This window comes from Poeciliopsis prolifica, unplaced genomic scaffold (genome assembly GCF_027474105.1).
Source record: "Poeciliopsis prolifica strain line A6 unplaced genomic scaffold, Auburn_PproV2 SCAFFOLD007, whole genome shotgun sequence".
In the NCBI taxonomy this organism is placed as follows: domain Eukaryota; kingdom Metazoa; phylum Chordata; class Actinopteri; order Cyprinodontiformes; family Poeciliidae; genus Poeciliopsis; species Poeciliopsis prolifica.
This window is the reverse complement of record NW_026562382.1, coordinates 1,506,060-1,527,250: the sequence shown is the minus strand read 5'-3', so window position 1 is coordinate 1,527,250 and position 21,191 is coordinate 1,506,060. Positions and strand designations below refer to the sequence as shown.

General features: G+C 42.1%; 1 protein-coding gene across 1 annotated transcript in view; it reads right to left on the bottom strand.

The window, feature by feature from the left end:
* Positions 1–21,191, bottom strand: part of lats2 (large tumor suppressor kinase 2) — a 28,262-nt gene that overhangs the window by 5,440 nt on the left and 1,631 nt on the right. Inside the window, exons 2-8 of the mRNA XM_055031398.1 lie at positions 14,305–14,991; positions 5,154–5,286; positions 3,239–4,803; positions 2,172–2,399; positions 1,712–2,066; positions 1,029–1,211; positions 818–924 (exon numbers count right to left, since the gene is read on the bottom strand). Of these exons, the coding sequence (XP_054887373.1) occupies positions 818–924; positions 1,029–1,211; positions 1,712–2,066; positions 2,172–2,399; positions 3,239–4,803; positions 5,154–5,286; positions 14,305–14,643 (2,910 nt within the window). The 5' untranslated portion in view covers positions 14,644–14,991. The remainder of the gene's footprint in view (positions 1–817; positions 925–1,028; positions 1,212–1,711; positions 2,067–2,171; positions 2,400–3,238; positions 4,804–5,153; positions 5,287–14,304; positions 14,992–21,191) is intronic.

Sequence of the window (21,191 nt, the reverse complement as noted above, 5' to 3'; positions counted from 1 at the left end):
GCAGAAGTGAAGATGCAGGTCAGGCTTACTATAATCTGTTATGGCTCAGTTAAAAAGAATAAAATCTGAACATTCAGAGACACATCAAGACAGTCACAAAGTCGGCCTTCTATCACCTGAAGAACATTTCCAGGATTAGAGGACGAATGTTTCAATAAGATCTAAAGAAACTCATCCAAGCATTACATTAAAAATCTGCTGCTGTGGTTTCAACCTTCCGGCCCACTGGTTCCTCTGGTTCTGCGTTTTCAAACCCAGTGCTTGTTTTCTTAAAAACTGGAACATTGATCAGTATATTTGATGTGTAAAACTTGATGATGGCATTTGACAAAATGTAATATTTGCACTTTGAACTGCCTTGATGCTGAAATCTGATATAAAGATAAACGTAACTTGACTTTGATCTACATTACCAGTAAATCATTACATACACTCACCATCAGCATGACGACTTACATGCTGATGGTAAAGCCTGCTTTATATTAGGCTTTTCATGATGCATTTCAACCATGTTCTCCATAACGGCTCCAGTTTTTAATCACTTTTTCACACAGGACCACGAAGGCTTCAATATTTTTTCTCTTAATAATAAAGCCTTTCATTTTAAAAGCTGCATTTTAGGTTTACTTGTGTTTTCTTGACTGATGTTTAAATTGGTTTGATGCTCTGAACCACTCAAGTGTGACAAATACGTAAAATAATAGGAAGGAAAAGGAATAATAGGATGGTTTTTTTACACCAATCTTCAGTTTCTGTCTGAGCTGAATGTATAAATTGCTAAAAAAATAAATATCCGGCTTTTTTTTTTCTCACTGACCTTAATCTGAGTCTCTGTAGGTGTTGGAGCGAGGAAAGGTGGTTGTCCCACCAACATCTCAAAAAGAATCACTCCCACACTCCACCAGTCACACAGCTGAGTGTAGCCTGCAAAAAGCACACAAATGGGACGGTAAAAAACAAACAAAAAACAAAACAAAACGTGCACTTCAATAATAACATATGGAAACAACAGAAGCGTTATCGGCCACCTTTGCGCAGCAGAACCTCCGGGGCGATGTAATTTGGCGTTCCAACCAACGAGTGGGCCAGGCAGCGCTGGTGCTGCCGGTTGGCGCGCTGCTCCAGCGTCATCAGCCGGTCGCCACAGCGACAGTTGGACACGTCGTCCCAGGAGTCGCTGGGCTCCATGCTGTCCTGCCTGATGTGACTCCCTGGAGAGAGAAGATTTGTAAAGATGTAAAGGTAATTTATTTATACGGCACATCTTCAGCAACAAGGCAATACAAAGTGCTTTACAGGAATTAAAAGGAAATACAAACAAAATAAACCAAAAGAAAAGAGCAAAAGAAGAAGAATCTCATGTTGATCTTAAGTATGTAAACTATTATTCAGGTTCTATAGTATGAAGAGATGAATTAGAATTTTAGACTCCTGGGAGAACAGGAGTCTAAAATGTAGTTGCTTAGGTATTAAGCAGAAACATACATTTTTGAATTCAAGAAATGTATAGACTAGTGGAGAAAAAGCAAGACTTTCTTGGTGTACTTGGTATCGAAAGTGCTCAAAATCAAAGAGTTTAATAAAACCTTGAGCTTGGGTTATAGCATAATACATTTAACTCTGCAAATAAAATACACTCAGGTTTAATCTGACTAACACTTGCACAAAAAAAGATAAAGAAGAAGAGCAAACTCAAACCAAGGTGCCCAACCTTTCTGGTAGTATTTGGAGTTGTGCGTCCAACGGAAGCCCGTGCAGAGGCCGAAGTCCGTCAGCTTGATGTGACCGTCCAAGTCAATGAGGATGTTGTCGGGCTTGATGTCGCGGTGGATGAAACCCATCTTGTGGACGCTCTCGATGGCCAGCGTCAGCTCGGCGATGTAGAAGCGCGCCAGGTGTTCGGGGAAGACCCCCATCCGGATGAGGAGGCTCATCATGTCTCCTCCGGGGATGTAGTCCATGACAAAGTAGAGGCTGTCGCGGTCCTGGAAGGAGTAGTAGAGGCGCACCACCCACTCGTTGTCTGCTTCTGCCAGGATGTCACGCTCTGCTTTTACATGGGCCACCTAAAAAAAAAAAAAACAGGAACCAGTTAAAACCAGTGAGCTAAGCTGGTAGGGTCAGATTGTTGGAACGGAGCGCAAGTCCAGTCATGTGATGCTTTGAGTCACCTGGTTGCGGTTGAGGACGTCTTTCTTGCGCAGCGTTTTCATGGCATAAAGTGCACCGGTGTCAACTTTCCGCGTAAGGCATACTTCACCGAAGGCGCCGATGCCGAGAGTCTTGATTTTGACGAACATGGACTTGTCCATTTTGGCCCGGCGTAGTCGGTTGTAGTTGGACTCCTTTTGGTTCAGCATCTTCCTCATCTGCTCCTGCTCTGACTCCGACAGGCCAGCCTGGGGAGAGAACGTCCAAAACGGAAATATGACGATTCAGCCAAACTATGAGGGACAATCCATGCACTTAGAGATTTGATCAATATTTTTAATATTTATCGATTCAACGGTGTTATAAGTGGATCAGACACGATTAATCGGGTTAATCATAATGAATTATTGAAATAACAGTCAACTAATTTAGCAATCTGGAGTTTGAAGACTCTAAAGAACAATACATTCAGAACGATTGCTAAGCCTAAACTGTACAAAAAATTTATAGATTTTGCATTTAAGAGAAACAGAAACAGCTATCCAGAACAGAATCTGTTCTGTTCTGTATCCAGAACAGAATCTGTTCTGTTCTGTATCCAGAACAGAATCTGTTCTGTTCTGGATAGCTTCACCTGGATCAAATTCTTAAGAAACAAAATCTCATAGTAAGAACCTTTTGTTACCCAGTGAATAACTGGTTAATCTAAAAACTAAATCCCCAGATCAGACCTACACTGTGTTGATGTTAAGCCAAGCTGAGCTTTTCACATGTTGATGTTAGAAGGATTTATTTCAGCAATGCTGTGTTATTACATTTGAGGCAATAAAATGTTTATTTTGTTGTTTAGAAAAGGAATTTTGTGTTTATTTGCATCATTTAGTGTATGTATTTCATTGTATAAAAAGGCTTTTGTGGTTAAATGAAGAATCTGGAGAGTGTAATTTTTTCCCTCAAATCAATTCAATTAATTTTGTTTACATAGTGACAACTCACAAGAAATCTTAGATTAATAGTTGAATCATGATAAATCGATAACTAAACTACTCGTGAGTTGGGTCCTGGTAGTGAGGATGTGTTTTCTCACCTTGGACATCTCCTGTTCCAGCTGCAGCCTCCGGTTGAATTTCTGCTGGTACGTCTTCATCACGTTCTCGATGTGCTGCTCCATGTAGAACTTGAAGGCGAAAGGCGAGTAGGTTTTGATGCGCGACTCTCTCTTCTCCTCGTCCCGTCCGTTCTTTCTGACGGGAACGGGTGATGTCTGGATCTGCTTCTTGTCTTTCACCGCTTTCTCTCCCTTGCCCGCCTTCGTCTTCTCTTTGACCTGCTGGCTGTCCTCGGCCTTCCCGCTCCCCCCGCTGCTGCTGCGGCTGCCTCTGGCGGTGGCGTTGCTGAGATCTGGGCCGCTAGCTCCGCCTCCTTCCAGAACCCCCGGCTCTCCTGCAGGTATGAGCAGGCTCTTTGGGTACGGTGGAGGGGGGCAACGCGGCTCCTGGGCGGGCTCTAGCGGGTAAGTCTCCTCCGGCATGTAGGGCAGGGGTTCTGCCGCGTCCGGCGCCTGAGCCGTCATCCAACCTGGATGGCACGGACCCACCGCCGTTTTGGGTTCTGGTCGCATCACGCGGATGCTCTTGACTGGCTGTTGGATGGGTGGGGACGTCACAGCTGTGATGGTGTTTGGAGGCCCCATAGAGGAGTCCTGCTTCCCGGCAGTCGGGGGTGCAGTTATGGTCTGTCTAACGCCGTTCGGAGCAGCGGAGCGGCTGTTGAAGGAATTTGTTCTGCTGGGAACCCGTACTTCCCCTCTAAACGGGCCCTGGGGCTGGGGAGGCCTGGCCCCTGGTGTCCCGTCAGCACCCGGGGGGCCGGCCCAATGGTGCTCATACAGGTCCAGGTTGAGGCTGGCTCTGGAGGGGGTCATCATACCCTGAGGCAGGTCTGAGAACTCAGGGCCCATTGGTGGGACGCCGCCGGGGGACCGGGACATCATGTGGACCTGGTGGGATGTGGGGCTGGCCTGGCGGGGGTGGGAGTGAGTGGACAGATACAGGTTGGCCGGGTATCCTCCGCCCGCCGTCCCGTTCTGAGACATTGCCCCTTTCGCCTGCATGTTGACGTAGTTGTCTGGAGGTCCCATTGGGGGCGGTTGCATCTTGTTCTGGAAGGAGGGGGTCCTCTTGACCCCGTATCCGGCCGGTTCCATCATGTGCTGCCTGGCATGAGCGTATTCATAGTGCGGGCCTGGGACGGGTCCCCCCGGTGGCTGCGGCTGGAGCTGCAGCGGCTGACCCTGGTGGTTGTAGCTCATCATGGGCCCGTGCTGCTCCATGCTGCCGGGGTAGGCCTTCTGCGGGGCGCCCGGTGGGTACATGGCGCTGCCCGGGTTGCTCTGGGTGGGCATCACCGGAGGATAGCTGCCCATACTGGGAGGCCGGCCCATCGGGTTGCCCATAGCGGGACCCTGAGCCGCACTCGACGGGGGCATCATGTAGTTCATGACAGGGGGAGCGCCCATGTAGGCTCTGGTCAGGTCGCTCTCAGGGCCGTAACCTGCTGCCCCCATCTGATGATATGGAGGCAGGGCGCCGGCCTCTCCTTGAGCCTCTAAAGCGGGACGGTGGTCCATCCCGTTCGGCATGCCGGCTTTTCCTTCAGCGGAAGAGAAACGTCCTTCATTACATCTTGTTCAGCAGCAGTGTTAATAGTGTTAGCTAGTACAACAGACCTGCATCTTCTTCAAATTAAATAAAATTAATGTCAAACTATGCTGCACAAATTTTAGCTGCACAAACATAGCACAACTAACTTAAATTTAGTTTGATTCTGTTAATATGGGAATAGAGCTGGTTTCTAAAAAAATGCAAACAATTGTTGCTGCACAAATTCAGAACAATGTTTGACAACAATTTTGTTTAACTTGAAGAAGCCTGATGGGGCCAACTTCACTTAGGTAGTCAACAGATGTAGTGAAGAGAAACAGAGTGCTGTGGTGTTTGTACCTGGTGAAGTCTGCTTAATGACCCTAACAATGAGCTCGTTGCGAGGGTCAAGGTAACCCATTTTACTGATGTACTCCAAGGCCGCTTCGATATTCCTGCTTCCAGTCTGCTTCAGTGCCCGCACTGCCATTTCCTGTCAAAAACAAACACAAGAACATTTATGATTGAGAAATTTGTTCATTACAATTAAAAGCTTATTGATCTTTGAGAAAATGTTTTTTTCCATCTCTATGACATTATCAATGTATCACTTGAAAATGTTCTCAAAAGAACATTATAGTTTATTACAATGACTTCTGGGACTATTTATTGTCGATCAAAATGTGTTATTGAGGCAGGCCTTTTTGTAATCGTACTTATTTTGTGAGTTACAAAACAAAACAAAAATCCAAATGTTTTGCTTGGTTTAAGAACCAGGTCCTGTTCTAAGTCCTGGTCTGATATTTGATAACTGATATTTAATTTCCTTTTGGGATCAATAAAGTATTTTGATTTCGAATTGAATTTGAATCCAAGAGGATCTGGCTGAGACATTTAGAGCAGTGATATTGAAAATAAGAAAAAAATACAATATTTTGAGTTTATCGTTTAGTTTTTCAGCATCTAAGTACACTATACATTTGAGGATTTCAAAGTCGACCCAAAATAATACATCCTATTAGCACAGCTCTACTCAACCACACATGAAAATAAGCATATACAGTAAAATATTCATAAAAAGATGCTCGTTTTTGCACACAAGTTTAGGGTTTCTGCTGTGTTTTGCTATAAAACACCCATCCTATGCTTGTGTTGATGCTTACCATGAATCTTTGGAAATGTGGGGAATGGGGAGCAACCAACACAGAGATGCTTTCATGTCTGCTTAACAACAGTAAACAGAGAGGCAGAGTGCTAGGCAGCAAGAAATGTGGGGCCACACCCAGGTGAGGAAATCCCCTCAAATGGCATATGATCTCACTTCAGGCACATTTCAATGCCTGGCTGATGTGACAAAGTCGCTCAGGTCCCCCTACTGGCCACAGGCAGGAATAGCAGCAGCTGATCCACAGGGAACACATCCATAAAAATATGCCTAAGCATATATTTTTATTGTAAAACTGAAACAAAGTGACTAGAGGGCTATCTAGGAACACAAAAGAATCGATTTTCTTTGTTCTGGACAATGAAGGGAGTGATGCCTGGAGACACGTCTTCCCCCAGGAATGCTTTTTCTGACTCAACTTTCTGCTTTTTCTCAGTCAGGCTGGCAGCTTGCAGTTGCCAGCAGGAAACTAAATCCAACCTAAATTGTTTAAAAGCGCAGCTCGCACAGCAATTGTAGGCACACTGAGCTCAGAAAGCCAGGAAACGTCAAGGTCGTGCACTTTCTGTACTTTCTGTAAACTGTGTGTGCCACATTGTGTGAGTGTACTGGACCCTGCAATACCGTCCTCTCCCACGCTGGCATGCACCTTTAAATCTCAACGCTCACCACGCTCACACATCAGTGTTTATATGCCGCTTCCTGTGAGTGCGTGTGTGTTTGCTGCATTCCTGCGCGGCCCGAGGAGAGCGTCGGCTGCCAGAGCCGCCCTGTTGCTGTCACATTTTGTCCTTTCTTCTCTGTGTTTTCTTTTTTTTCCTTTCTTTTAGCCACGTCTGCTCTGCGCTTTCTGGCGATACGTTTCAAAGGTTGCACCAGACCGACCGTCAGAAAGACGTTGGGAGTTTGAGATCGAAGAGGGAGAAATACGGAAGACAAAAGCGGCGATGGTTTTTGTGATGAGAAACTGAAAAAGTTTCCTTCAGTAAACTCTGGGGAAAATATAAAAAATAAGAGATAATATATATATATATATAAAAAGTGTTTCAAAAACACATGCTATAAAAGTCTCCTTGATGAAAGGATTATAACATTTTAATAAGATAGAATATGTAGTCTGGTGAGTGTCATGTCAGATTAAAAGTAATTTTAAGCAGATTAAACACTTTTCATTAAACCCTCATTTCTGTCTTTAAAAATATTCTTTCAATAAGTTGTTGCTAAGTAATAAACCTTTTCTATCTCGCTGTGAGAAGTTGAACACCTAAAGCCTTTCCTCCACCTACATTTCCCAGAATACTGAGCGGTTGTGGTTCAGAGTTCAGTGCAATTATTCTATTCTACGTCTTATCGATTGATATTGATCCTGTGTCAATGGTGATAAATATCACATGGTGATGATTTAAAAACTCAATTCACAAACACACACAAAAAATGTAACTCTCAGAATCGAGGCTTTGACTTTCAAGAATATTTTCTAGATTCCTGCTTAAACAAATGATGAAATGAAGGCAAAAGATTAATAAACAAACTTATCAATGCGAGTGCGTTCTCTACTAGTTTCCTGTGAAATCCTTTTCTTCGTGTCAACGGGGTGCATCAGTGAAGCACCGTCCAAAACATGTTTTTCTGTCATCTTCCGTCTTTCCAATTTTACATCTGAAATATTCAAACCTTCATAATCTGTAATCTGACTTTGATCAGGTCCAGGTTTAGTAGAACCACCATGTCAGGCCCTCTTTCCATCGCTCCCTCCGTCCCTCCACCCCCTCTGGATGTGGGCGGGTCTCCTGACCCTGGTCGTCATGGCGACAGATGTGTCTCGCTCAAATTCCTCGGCACAGGAAGCAGGAATTTGAGCTATTTCCGATCTGGACAGACACCCTCTCTCTCCCTTTCTCGTTTTGAAAATAACCAGGCCGCATTTTGCACCCTTGTCATAATAGTCAGAGAGCCGCAAACCGCCGACTTATCCCAAACGCTGGCCTGCAATTTCTACCAAAAGATGCCCAAGCTGCAGCAGCAGACAGATGCATCAATCCCAAGAGTTTTCCCCTCTGGAAAACATTTCCCAGAGTATTCTTGACTTTTAAGCCTCGTTGCTGACCCAGATCAGACTTGACCCCAGAAATCAAAGCCACATAAATGGCAATCAGGAGTCCAGATGGTGCGGTCCATCCGCTCTTCCTCATTATTGGAACATGCGCAAAGAGATATTTAAGGTATTACATGTTATGACAGGGTCCTCTGTGCAAACACCCAAACATACGATGAGCCGCCCGCCCCAAAGTCACGTCCCATTTGCCTCATTGTTATAGAAAAACACAATGTTGCATCACACGTCGAAAGCCTTTCTATGCTCAGTGGGCCGAAGTTCATCTTAAAGGTCTGGAAAGGTTTGGCTTAGAAAGTCAGGGAAGAAAATGTACAAAAGTCATCAAAAGCTTCCTTTCGTTTCGCTTCCTGGATTTTCTTGTAATTTTGATGCCTGGCATGCCACCCCTACCTCCTACTACCCCTCAAAAACATTTCCTCCTTCAAAAAAAAAAAAAAAAAAAAGAAAGATTATGTAACGTGCCAGATTGGTATGTAGTCTGCAGCTGGGAGAAGGCACGAAAGTCGAGAAGCGTTGATAGGAGATGGGCTGAAAAACAAAGGGCCATCTGAAGAAGAAGTAGTGAGGAAGACGGCGGATTACACTCACACATCGTCCAGAGTAGAAAACTGACGGACCGTTTCCGTGTGAATCTGACTAAAACATTTGGCATTTCTAATTACGCGTCATAAAGCACAGTGTTAATCTGCCGTCCAGAAAAAACACAATTTTCTGTTTGGACATGTTTCTGGTCACAAAAATGCAAAAGGAACAGACACCAATCACAAATGGAATGTAAGAACGTGAAATCAGAAGATATTTTCAGAAATCAGAAGACAGAGGAAGATGGACCCCTGGTATTGTTGGGCTAAGGCACCACTGCCGCCTGTAAACACCTGAAATCCACTAATACTTGAGCCCCCTGCTAAAGACGCTTATGACTACTTAGTTTAATACTTCAAATACCAAATGTATCTTAAAATGCATTGAAAGGCACTGGGCACAGACAACTAATGCCAAGGAAAATGAGTAGTGCTCCTGAATTGGCCTCTTTGCAAACAGAGCAAGAGGTCAGCAGTGTTTGAGCCTCCCAAGCTGCGTTTTCTGATGATATGGCTTCAAAACAAAGGTTCACGTTTGTTTTATCCAAAATTTGTTTTTCAATTTCAGCATGTTTTTTTTTCTCCACTCACTTCCTTCCTTAAAAAACAAACAACAAAACAAATAATCAAAAAAAAAAAACCCTGGCTTTTCTTTCAACCTTTCCTTCTGTGAGTTGATTTGAATTTAAAGTCAAAATGAGTAGAAGTTGTTAAACACGCTTGTTAAAAAATGATGGTAGTTTGCTATCATGATGACATCGCTATGAAGACCCGGGCTAAAGCACAACCTACATATGGAGGCTTCATGCCTCGATGCAGACGTCACAAGTTCAATATCTGGCCTGATGACCTTTGCCACATGTCTTCGACCTGTCTCAATATTCTATTTTCTGTCAAGCTACTTTCAAACAAAGGCCACCAGAGACAATAAAACCTTTAAAAAGAGAATTATGGAAACACCTGGAAACTACCCAGACTTTCTAAAAATGTAATCTTCAAAAACAGAAAACTCAATCGATAAAATAAGGTTGTCGACTAACATATTTGATACGATCTACAAAAACATTCACAAACATTTGTGAATAAGTTGAAATTATGTTCCATAGGAAAAAACATCCATTTAATTTTATAGAACGCCATATATTTACTACTGGCTTGCTTTAAAATAAACCAATTAGATTAAAATATACACTTTAACATTTTCAGTAAGTGTTGTGGTAGCCTGACGCCATTGTTTCCTGACATTTTAGAGCGATGGCTGAAAAGACTGAGTTTCCTCTTTCATATTTCTTTTGTTGAGCCATCTTTAAAAAAGAAACATCGACAAAACAATCCAAGAGACACCGGTCCACAGGAAAAAACAGAGCCAAACACCCTGCGGTGGCGTCTGACAGACAGAGGAAGAGGAGGAGAGGCGACACGTTGGGTGGTGACTGGACAGCAGCAGGAGGAACTGTTCCACCCTGCTGCCATTGAATATTCTCTTCCTGTTTGGACTGACTGGGTCGGGCCTGCTCTGCTCCATTCACAATCGTGGCGGTAATGGAGGTCAGCTAGCGAGAGCGAGCGGCAGAGGAAATGGAGCCAACACGCTCTTTGTGCGGATGACTGACTGAAATGCTGGATAAGCAATAATGTGACACTAATACGACAGATGAGTGTGTGGTTCCTTTAAAAAGGCCCAGTTCAGGGACAAAATGTAACTTTTACATCCTCCTGTTCAACGTGTGTCCAATACGTTTTCTCTCTATTGTTTTACATTATTACACCCAAGTTAATATCTGAACTTATTTGTTTTGGTTTCTTTCTATGCATGGATTACATGTCAGAGGTCAACAGCACCTGGTCTGGTCATGACTTCATCTCAACAGCACAGTTAAACTAGGCTAAAGCTAGGTTTATAGCAGACACGTTGAACTGGACGCACCATGGCGACCCGATCCTAGTTATTTTGCTACCAGCTCAGATTTGTTGCTAATCAAAAACCAAGACAAACATCTGACTTTAAAAAAAAACAAGAAAAAAAAAACAGCTGTGGGCTTCTTGATATCCTAAAATCCAAGAAAAGCAAACAACAACAAAAAACACTACATTTTTAAAATGAAAAGCCCCTAGTCCAGATGTGGAAATAAAGACGCAGAACAAAAGTCCCACAATCAGTAAGCCCTGGACAAACAGTGGGTTTCTGTGTGTGATAAGCTGTGAACAATTTGCCTGCTCCTCTTTCTTCTTCTTTGTGTCGCTGTGACGGGCTTGAGTGGGGGCATTTTTCACATACCACGCTGGATCACAAGGGCTTTTAACCACAGATGCCCCAGATCTTAACTGGACTAACAGCATTTTGCTGGGACAGTTTGATTTAATCACATAGCTTAGTCACCCTTTAAAAATGCCTTGCTTCAATTTCTTCACCTCCCAAAGGAGAAAATGCTGAAAAATGAATTATTTTGAGAGTTCCCCCCCCCAATGCATATGCAGGCCTGCAGAAACTAGAAACAACACAAACCTCCTCATTCAACAGTGCTTATGAAGTCCGATTAAGGGTAAAACATCAGGTTCATGTCTTGAACTTATAGTAATTTAAGGTGATAAACAGCTTCCACTCAACTCCGTGGTGTAAAACAGACCTCAAGTTTACCAGCATTAAAGTCATCAAGTTGGACGCATAGCGGTGGGGGCGAATGCCAAATAGCCCCGTTGAGAAACCCACCTGATGTTTCAATATTTCAACATGTGTTGCTTAACCGAATCACTATCCGCTTGGCAGTGGGGACTTGTATTGTATTGTGTCTAAGAGCACAGAGCGCTCAAGTGTTTCGTTTTGGAGAATGCCGGACTGAAGAAAAAAAACCCCTCAAAATCTGAATGATTAAACACAGCTTTAGACTTGGGAGTTGTGTTTAAAGGTTGGCAGGCCCTCCACAGGTTTCTACTGGAGGAAAAATTTCAATCTCTTTCTTGGCCCAATATTTTCGGCTTTGAATCTTATTGACTGATTTCCAACTAACCCACCGAGACAGAGGTTCCAGGCAACTTGTTGACCTCTGGGTAATATAACCCCATCTGTGGGATTTGACTTCACCTCAACTCCATAATTCTGGAGCTAACATTATTTCAGTAGCTGCTAATTGCACTTAACATTACCAGTGATGGAAATGACTTTGCTAGAAAAATTCAAGGTATTCCTCCAATGTCTGTCGACCTCATCTTTTGACTCCAAACCAGGTCGCAGAAAGAACTCTGGGACTTCCCAGTTCCCCAAAAGAGATGTTTCTCATTTCAAAATGGGACAAAGAAGAGAATGCACCAATTATATAATGGAGAGAGCTCCCACGTCAGGGAATGGCTGCAAGGAAGTCGCTACTCGCCTAAACTTGGGCAAATCTAAAATCATTAAGAAGATGTTTATTGGAACCCGAACAAAGAGGGTAGAAAATACATTTTAAAAATCTATATAGGTTTCTAAAGTATTTTGTCCACTGCAAACCCTTGTAATTGTTGTTGCCTAGCTAGGTACGGGTCAGCTCAGCTCTCCTCTCCACACAACTATTGGTAACTATTGGACAGCAACATCCTCCAAAAATGAAAAAATACACAAATCTAGGCTTAGTCCAATGTTTAGAAGACAATGTTTGTCCATCTGAAAATACAGTACGAGTTTATGAGGTAGGAGTTCATAAGTTTCTTCATTCTTTCTCCTCCTTTTTAACCGTGTAAAGTGGAATTTGTGAAAAATTAATGACAGTAAATGTCTGTTGGTACAAAACATGTGTCTTTTTCATTCCTTGGCTATTATCTGTGTTATTTCATACTGCCATCAAGTTCACATACTCAAAACAAATTAATGATTTCCCAGTGACTTATTAGCCAGGAGAACATCTTTTCTATACGTTTTGTCGGCAGCACATGAGCTGTGACGACCGTTTACACGAGGCAAAGAAGTAAATCGGAATGATGTCCATTATGCAGGTGTGCACAAGGTTTTATGGTTTGCTAGCATCTTTGTGTGGCATATTGGTGTTGAACTCTAGAACATTTTTACAAGAAGACTTTCTTTTTTAAATGTGAAATGTGATACTATTTTGCAGGTAGATAAAGTCTTTTGTTTTTTTTTTAAAAAAAAGATGATCATTTTGAAATAGCTTGTGAAAAGTTCTTGGTCATATACTGTATGTAAGAGACGAATGACAGTAAATGTGGAATTCTTTGTAGATTTGTGGAATTATTTTCCCCATCATTTCACATTTACATACTTTTTGAGTTAAAAGAAATAGAAAGGAGAAAGTAGCATTTAGAAAAAAAAAACCTGGAAAAATTATAATTTAGGAAAACAGATTCCAGAGGACCCGGTGATTATGGCAAGTTTCATTTACTGTTCATGCAGCAAAACATAGAACAATTAAAATACACGTTTTGTCGCCTTCCAGCCAGCAGTGGTCACTGATTGTTCACATTAAGTACTGAAGCTATGATGTGCTACAAAAGTGAGACTTCAGTCACTGTAAAATATTCCCATATACATAATCATAAAGCTCACATCTGACTTTCACATTTTTAATTGGATTGGTTTGGCTAGTGATGACGTAGCAGCCGATGCGTTTAACTTTGCTGTGATACACTCATCCTTGTTCTTGTTAAGTTTATGAACTATGTGTCGTAGAAGATGCGGTTTCCCTTGGACTTTTCTCCAGGTTTCTCCGACCTCTCTGTAAATACTTTGCCTGAAACTGAGAACAACAACTTTTCCAGGACAAACAACCACTCCAAAAAAAATTTCTGCTGTTGGGAAAATATTGGATTGTTTCACTGGTCAATCTCAATCAAGTTGAAAGTAGTCTGAATCCGGTTAGCAGCACTGATGCCTGTACAATTCAAATCGTCCTCTTTGGTTAAATATACAGGTGTTGGATCAGAGGTGACTTATATTTTTATCACAGTATTTTGTGGCAGTATTGTGATAATAAACATGATGATAAGAACTATTTTTTACAATTTTTTAAGGGAATTGTACAGCTTTTATTGCTTGACGCAGCAATCATGGCACAAACGATGCTCTTCAAAAACACACCTGTTTGTAATTTGCTTCTTTAGGACAGGAGCTGTCGCATAAAGAAGTGTGATTTGTAACACTAAGCAGTACAGAGTAACTGCATTTAATCACATTTTCAAATTTATTGATATCTATCAATACTCTCATTGAACAGAGCAAGGTTTCTCCCAGAAAACTTGCCAAGTCCGGTGGTTGGGCACTCATTCATCCAGCGGCAAGTCATGTTTTTGAGTTAAAAAATATTTAAAGTTGAAACTTGACACTTAAAAATATCACTTGATAATTGCGCATTACTGGAAGATTAGAACATTAATACCTGAACATCATCTACAAAGTCCTTAAAAAATGCAAATATTTTAAAAAGACTGAAATAAATAAGCAATGTTAGCCTGGTGGGGGCAGAAGTAAAACCTGGTGGCCCGCCAGACTTATAATACACTGGCCGAAACCCTGAAAGAGTGGAGAGAGCATCAAAACTAACAATCCAAACAGGTTGGGAGGTTTTAAACGCTGGGAACTTCTTGTGACAAAGACAAAAGAAAATTCTTATCAAGTCAAGATATTTATGACGACAAATGATGTGATTTGGTCAGTCTTACCTGGTCGCAGCCAGCGTTGACGAGCTCCTGCAGCATCTGCCTGTTCACCTCTCCGGCCTCCCCCGACTCGTTGGCAAACGGCATGAGGGACCTGCGGATTTCTCGCAGAGCGCTCTGGTAGTTGTTGAATTTCTGTGGCGGCCGGAGCTGCTGCTGCCGGTTGGCTGTGTCCTTCCCGCTCTTTGAATCGGCCGCCCTGCTCCCCTCGGAACGGGAGCTGCCGCCATGCAGCGCCTGGCTCACCAGCTTGGCCGGCTGCTTCAGGCCCTCCTTGATCTCCTGGAGCCTCTGCCGTGTGTTGCCCACGTACGGGGCAGCTGGGAACGTCTTGGGCCTCATGGCCTCTGTGCCCCCCTAGCCCCCGCCCCCGGGCAGGCACCTACTCTAAAACGGGGGAGACGACCGCACACCAACTGGCACTTGCTCAACTGGACCCTCTCCACCCGGCTGACCTAAATAGATAAAAGGCCTCCAGGAGCTCAGCGCAGAGGCCTGGATTTAGAAGCCCGCCTCTTGTGTCGTTTCCCTCTGACTGCGTTTCTAATTCCTGATGGAGAAGACGGAGGCAATCCTGGATACTACAAGCATTCCATGGTGGGAGCCTCAAGGCTCAGGTTGCAGCTTGTTCCAGGAAATGCAGCTGTGGGTGTGGGCAATGCAGAGCCAAACCATGATGCCAGTGTGCGCCTGTGGAGGAAGAGATCCAGTGAGAACGTGCATACTGTGGTCATATGTCATGCTTATTATGGTCTATCTGAACAAACGGTGAAATGAGGAGCTTGTCTCTGAAACACAAGGATGCTATGATTTGACTGAAGACTGGCAAAGGCCATAAAAAGGAAGTATTGTGTGTTTTCCAGACACAGTACCAGTTTATAGCATGCTCAAGTAACTATGTTGCATTCAATTCTTAGAAAATTGCTATGTCGAACGACAAAGGAAATTTATCACCTGGAAATTGGACTTCTGTCTTTTAAAAACTCCTGCTCCTTCTGAAACTCAGCCTTCAAGAAGTCCTCATCTCTATTAACCCTTTAGCAATGTTTTTACCAGTGTTTCACTGAGAAGTAACTCACATACTGAGCCCACCATATACACAGATCCAATAGGTGTTTGCTAATTGCTGCTGCCTCGTCTGAGTGGGGGAGTCACAGAGGATGTCTACTCTGTAAGGTGGAAGCTTGGAAAATTGGAATCTGCAGCTCAGAGGAGGAGCTTCATCTTCAAAGGCGGAGCTAGGCCCAGCCAGGCGTTTTTGGGTTGCCATGGAAATTAAGAGATTTCTCAAACATGCTTGAAAGTATCAAAGTAAAACTCTAGAAATGTTTTGATGAGGGAATAACATTATAAAATGATGTAAAACAAAGAGTTGATTTTACGTAACACTGTTCCTTTAAAAAAACATTCAGTAGCACCATCAGCCATGCTGGCAGTGGTCCGTAAATGTCACAACTCCTATATGGGACCCAGCTGAATATGTTTACCTGGAAACCAGAGTCACATTCTATATCAGTGGTGTTTAAGCGTCCATGCATAATTCAGGAACATCAGTGGTCATAAAGACTTAGTTGCACAACTGAACTGCAGTGACCGCATACTTCTGCAGCGCGGTCATCGGTGAACACCCCTGTGAGAGCGTAGCAAGCCAGCCGGGAGTCACAACAAGTGCGCGGCCCTCCCAGAGCCGACCCCTTTTTGGCTGTTCTGCTCTACAGCGTTTATGGACATTAAACACCACCTGACGGTCTTATCTGAAGAAACATACTCTGGATTCTGCCACTGCAGTGTTACTCCTCCGGAGCGGTTGGGGTGACATGTGGAAGGGCTGCACGCGTTTCTGTCCAGGGGCCTCACGTTAGCAAAGAGGTGAAATACTTGCAATGCAAGAATTAAGAGAACTCATTTCTCCATAAACAGCAGAAGGAGCAACAGCTCTTAAAGCAACTTGATCTTTAATTCATGATGATCCAGTTTACATTAAAACTTCCAAGTTCTAATTAATTGAATAACAAAACCTCCCCATAGCTGATTCAGCCTGTTAGAACTGTATAAAAATATCTTCAGTTATAACACAGAATCTGTTTGGGGTGATACACCTAAACAGAAGCAGTTACATTTGTTGAAACCGAAGAATATTGCATTATCTGCAAAACATGGTGGTGGCAGAATTATGAACAGGTCATGTTCAATCAAGAAGGGTTACTACCCCTAGTTTGTTTAATCTGAAACTAACAAACAGCTGCACAGTTGAAAGTTGGACACAACAGGAGAACAAACTTCACAATGGCTAAAAATATTTTCTGGCTGCCTTAATAGATATTAAATTCTGGATGTGCCAGAAAAGGATTTCTCTTCTAACAACATAAAATCAGCAGTAGCTTCACAGCAGGTCTACAGTGTTCTGTTATGCTAACTTTGCAAAGAACCACACATGGTCCTAAGAGTAATTCTGCAATAAACATAACCACCCGACTGTGCTCTATAACGTTACACTCCAATAAAGATCGAAGGGAAAAAATAGCATTACTCTGTGCTTTAAGAGCCACAACCAGCTGTTTTACAGCGAGTCCATTTTACATTGGACTCCCTGGTTAGCACCACTCTGAATGAGGTACCAAACTTACACTGCGTGCACAATTATTAACCCCTTAACTGTCACCCTGAAGCCAATGGGTCCATGAGGACACCGGTGTCATAATGACAGATAACGGGTTGACACAAGGGAGTGTGCTCCTTAGGGTGGGGCCTAAGGAGGTCAAAACCCTACTTCAAGGGGTGCATCATTAGTAGATGCCTTCTTTTCTTTAGACAAAATGAGCTAAAAGTTTCTCAAAGGGATGGAGGACTCTTGAGATTGCTAAGAATGGGGTCTGATCACAGAACCATCAAACATTTTGCTGAAATGGTCAACGAGGGTCCCAAGAAATATGTTGAGAAAGAAACACCCAAAATATCTGCCAAGGATTTGAGAAGAATCAAGACTTAAGAAGATGATGATTACCAGAAATCCATCATCCTTCACCTCTGTCTCATAATTGCAACTTAAGAGGAGTAACTAGAAAATGTTCAGAGCTCAGAGGCATGGCCAAGGTAGGGAAGGTTGAGGTCCCAAGGCCTCTGAACAGGACACTTAAACTGAACGATCTAGACTGGGCCAAGAAACATCTGACTGATGTTTCAAAGGACTAGATGGACGGCCTTTGAGTGGATAAGAAACTTGCACAGAGCTCTACTTTCAGTCAGACGCCTGCAACGTAGAGGTGGGGTATTGATATAGGGTAGTATTTTTAAAGACAAGTTAGTAGGAGACTTTCAGGTTGAAGATGGACTCAAAATCAACTCCAAAACATACTACCAGGTTTCAGCAATACTTTTTTCAAGCAGTGGAATGGGAAGAAGTCAACAGCTTTCAAGAAGACAGTGATTTTTATGCAGGACGATGCCAACCAGTCCTCCCGACCTGAACCCAATTGAGAACTTGTGGGCAGTTCAAAGAAGAATGGACAAAAGTTTCTTCCCGGTAATAGATTTAGCAATCATGTAAAGCTAATGAGCTTCACTTAAAGTGATTTAACTATCCCATATAGCTTTGCTTTTGTTCAATTTAATGCCTCTCCTATCTTCGGGATTCACTTGGCTGCGTTTCACATCAATGATCTCCTCCAGCCCTCTAGCTGACATATTGGTTTCCCAAACGCCAAACTGATTTAACTCAGACAAAGGGAAAGCGCTGGATAAAAAAATCCCCCTCTGGCAGCCTCGCAGACACATTCATGATATTAGTTTTAATGGGTTTCGCTCTATCTGAAGATGGCTGACAGGTGGAGCAGTCAAAGAATTTTATCTGACTATTACGCTGACATGTGGGAATAAATGATGAGCCGGAGGTATTTCCACAGGCAGAACGGAGACTTCCCGCATCAAGACATTCTTGTTTCTCGACATTGGAAGAATCACAAGGATTAGATCAAGATGGTGGAAATCCTCAACATTTAAGAGGCCAGTAATAATAAATGCTCATATAAATGCTCACTGTAAAACCACCACTTCATTACTTTGACCATTTTTTAAAAACAACCAATAGAAAACCTATTTATAAATGGATGACGCAATATCGGTTTATTAACGCTTCACAATTTATACTCTAACACAAGATGGAGTACATTACACATTACCAGACTCACTTTACAGTTTATTATGCAGATTTCACAACAGGTGATCAGTCGCGTCTCTTCTGTATGTTCCAATTGTGAAACAATACGAGTCTCACATTGCCTTACAAGTTTAAAGGAAGTATATGAACATGTCCCAGCTGGTTTCTGGCATCATGTGAACAATACTTAGATCAGCTCTAATTCCTATCTATACCACTTGAACTTGTCCAATTACTGGATAATCCTACATTTAATGGAGATTCCTTAGAGCAATCTGAATTTTGGTTCCATTATTCAGTTTGTAAAAGCTCAAATATTTGCAGTTTTGCCCCTCTGTTTAAAATCTTAACCAATGAACCATTTTGTTTCCAATGGAAACCCAGACTTAAGTATAAAGTCTGCATTTTTAACAATTTGTGGCCAATATGTTAAAAGCAGCAAATTATTCTAATATTATAGTTATAAAATGCATATATATGATGAAAGGAAAAGATACTGCTCAAAAAAATAAAGGGAACACTCAAACAACACAATATAACTCCAAGTAAATCAAACTTCTGTGAAATCAAACTGTCCACTTAGAAAGCAACACTGATTGACAATCAATATCACCTGCTGTTGTGCAAATGAAATAGACAACAGGTGGAAATTATTTTCATATTTATTTCATTCATTCAGATCTAGAATGTATTTGAGTGTTCCCTTTATTTTTTTAAGGTGTGTGTATATATATATTTATATATATATACACACACCTTAAAAAAAGGTGTGTATATATATATAAGAAGTGTCTTATATACTTCTTTAGACTTTTTTAGTCATAGGAATCCTCCCTATTAAAAATGTTTTACTAATCATAAAGCAATGCAAGTTTTATTACCTTCTTCGTCCAAGTACATCACTACCAAACTACATGACACTCTTTTAAAAAATTGTTTCTACTTTTGAGAAATGTCTGTATTTAGGGCGATTGAAAGTGGATTAAAATAAAAAAAGAAAGTTTTAAAGTTGAAAATTAGTTACTTTTAATTCTTCAGAACTACTTTCAATAATCATGTATTTGTGGAAGCACTGAAATTGTTGATTGTGGTACTTCTGGTAAAGAAAAAGAAAAAAAAGCCTTTAATTAAACTAACAAGTGGAAATAATGACATGTCCATCTTATGGGGGTTTTTTTGCATTAAAAAATAAGATTGTGAGATTTCCAAGCTTACTGAAATGACTCAAGCAAAAACAGATGAAAAGTGTATATTTTAAATAAATACTGGTATTATTCTAACTCGTGTTTAATTTCTATCATTACTTTTACCCGTATTCATTTTTTATAACAGCGGTGTTTCCCAACCCTGGTCCTTAAGGCACACCGTCATGCATGCTTTAGATGTTTCCCTGCTTTAACACACCTGATTCAGATGAAAAGCTAAATAAATAACGTTACCTCAGCGTAACATCAGATCGGGTTATTTAAAACAGGAACTCTGAGGCTGTGGTAGAATGGTTTCTGCAGTGCCCTAAACCGTAAAGAAACTCCACACTGCGATAATGTGCACAGACACATGGAAAATATTATTCCTTTTTATAAATATATCAGCCATACTGCCACTGCCTGGAGCAACAACCCCAGCAGATGCAGCAGCCAAACATAAAAAGCTCCAGCGTACACACCCACCCCTTCCCCTCCGCCTCCCTGGCAGTCTCCATCCCTCTGGGCCGTTTCTGAGAAGGACACTGCCCTCACTGTTTGTACAGATAAACTCTGGACAGACAAAGAAAAAAAAAAAAAAAAAATTCTTTTTATTAGTTTTTTTTTCTGTCTCCGCCTCAGATATGGCTGGGTGGTGGAGTAATCTGGGGCTACTCGGTATAAATGCTCCCCCTCTCCAGCCCTGACTCTCTCCCTCCCAATCTCCAGGATCTCTTGTCTCCATTCCTGCGATGCTTTAAGTGCCGTGTCCGAGCGATGAGCATTCCATTCCACAAGTAACTACAAGTAAAATACCACGCAGCAATCATGGGACGTCCTGTGCAGCTGACCAAAATACAGACCCTCAAACTTAGCCAAGAGCGAAAAACACGAACGGACGACTTAAACCTGGATGCAGGTGAGAGGGAAAAGAAAAATATCCACAAGCAAAGAAGAACAAAATGAAAAAACAGTACATGGAGGCATATTTTTACATTTAATGCAAACATCCCAAAGCTCATTGTCGCATAAAATGATACCTACAGTCTTTTTTCAAATAACTACAGTAACATAGTGACAACTGTTTTTTTTGGGGGGGGGTTTAAACAAGCCCACAAAACAAACTCCCCATGACTCCACTTTTGTTGCAGTTTACATAGTTGCCACTAGGTGTCAATGTTAGTCAAAGAGCTTTGGCTGTAAATCAGGGGTGTCAAACTCTAGTCCTCAAGGGCCACTATCCTGCAGTTTGTAGATGTGGAATAGGTACAAAACACTGGATTGAAATGGCTAAATTACCTCCTTCTTGGGCAGATCAGTTCTCCAGATCCTTAATGACCTAATTATTCTATTCAGGTGGTGCAGCAGAGGCACATCATCTAAAAGTTGCAGGCTGGGCACTCCAGCACTGGAGTTTGACACCTGTGTTGTAAATGGTAAAAACTCACAAAGCTAAAAAAATAAAAGGTTGGTGCAGTTTGTATATGTGTTGCTGGGTGACAACTATAATCAAGTATTTAAAAATTAACTATTTTAAAAGAATTTTGAAG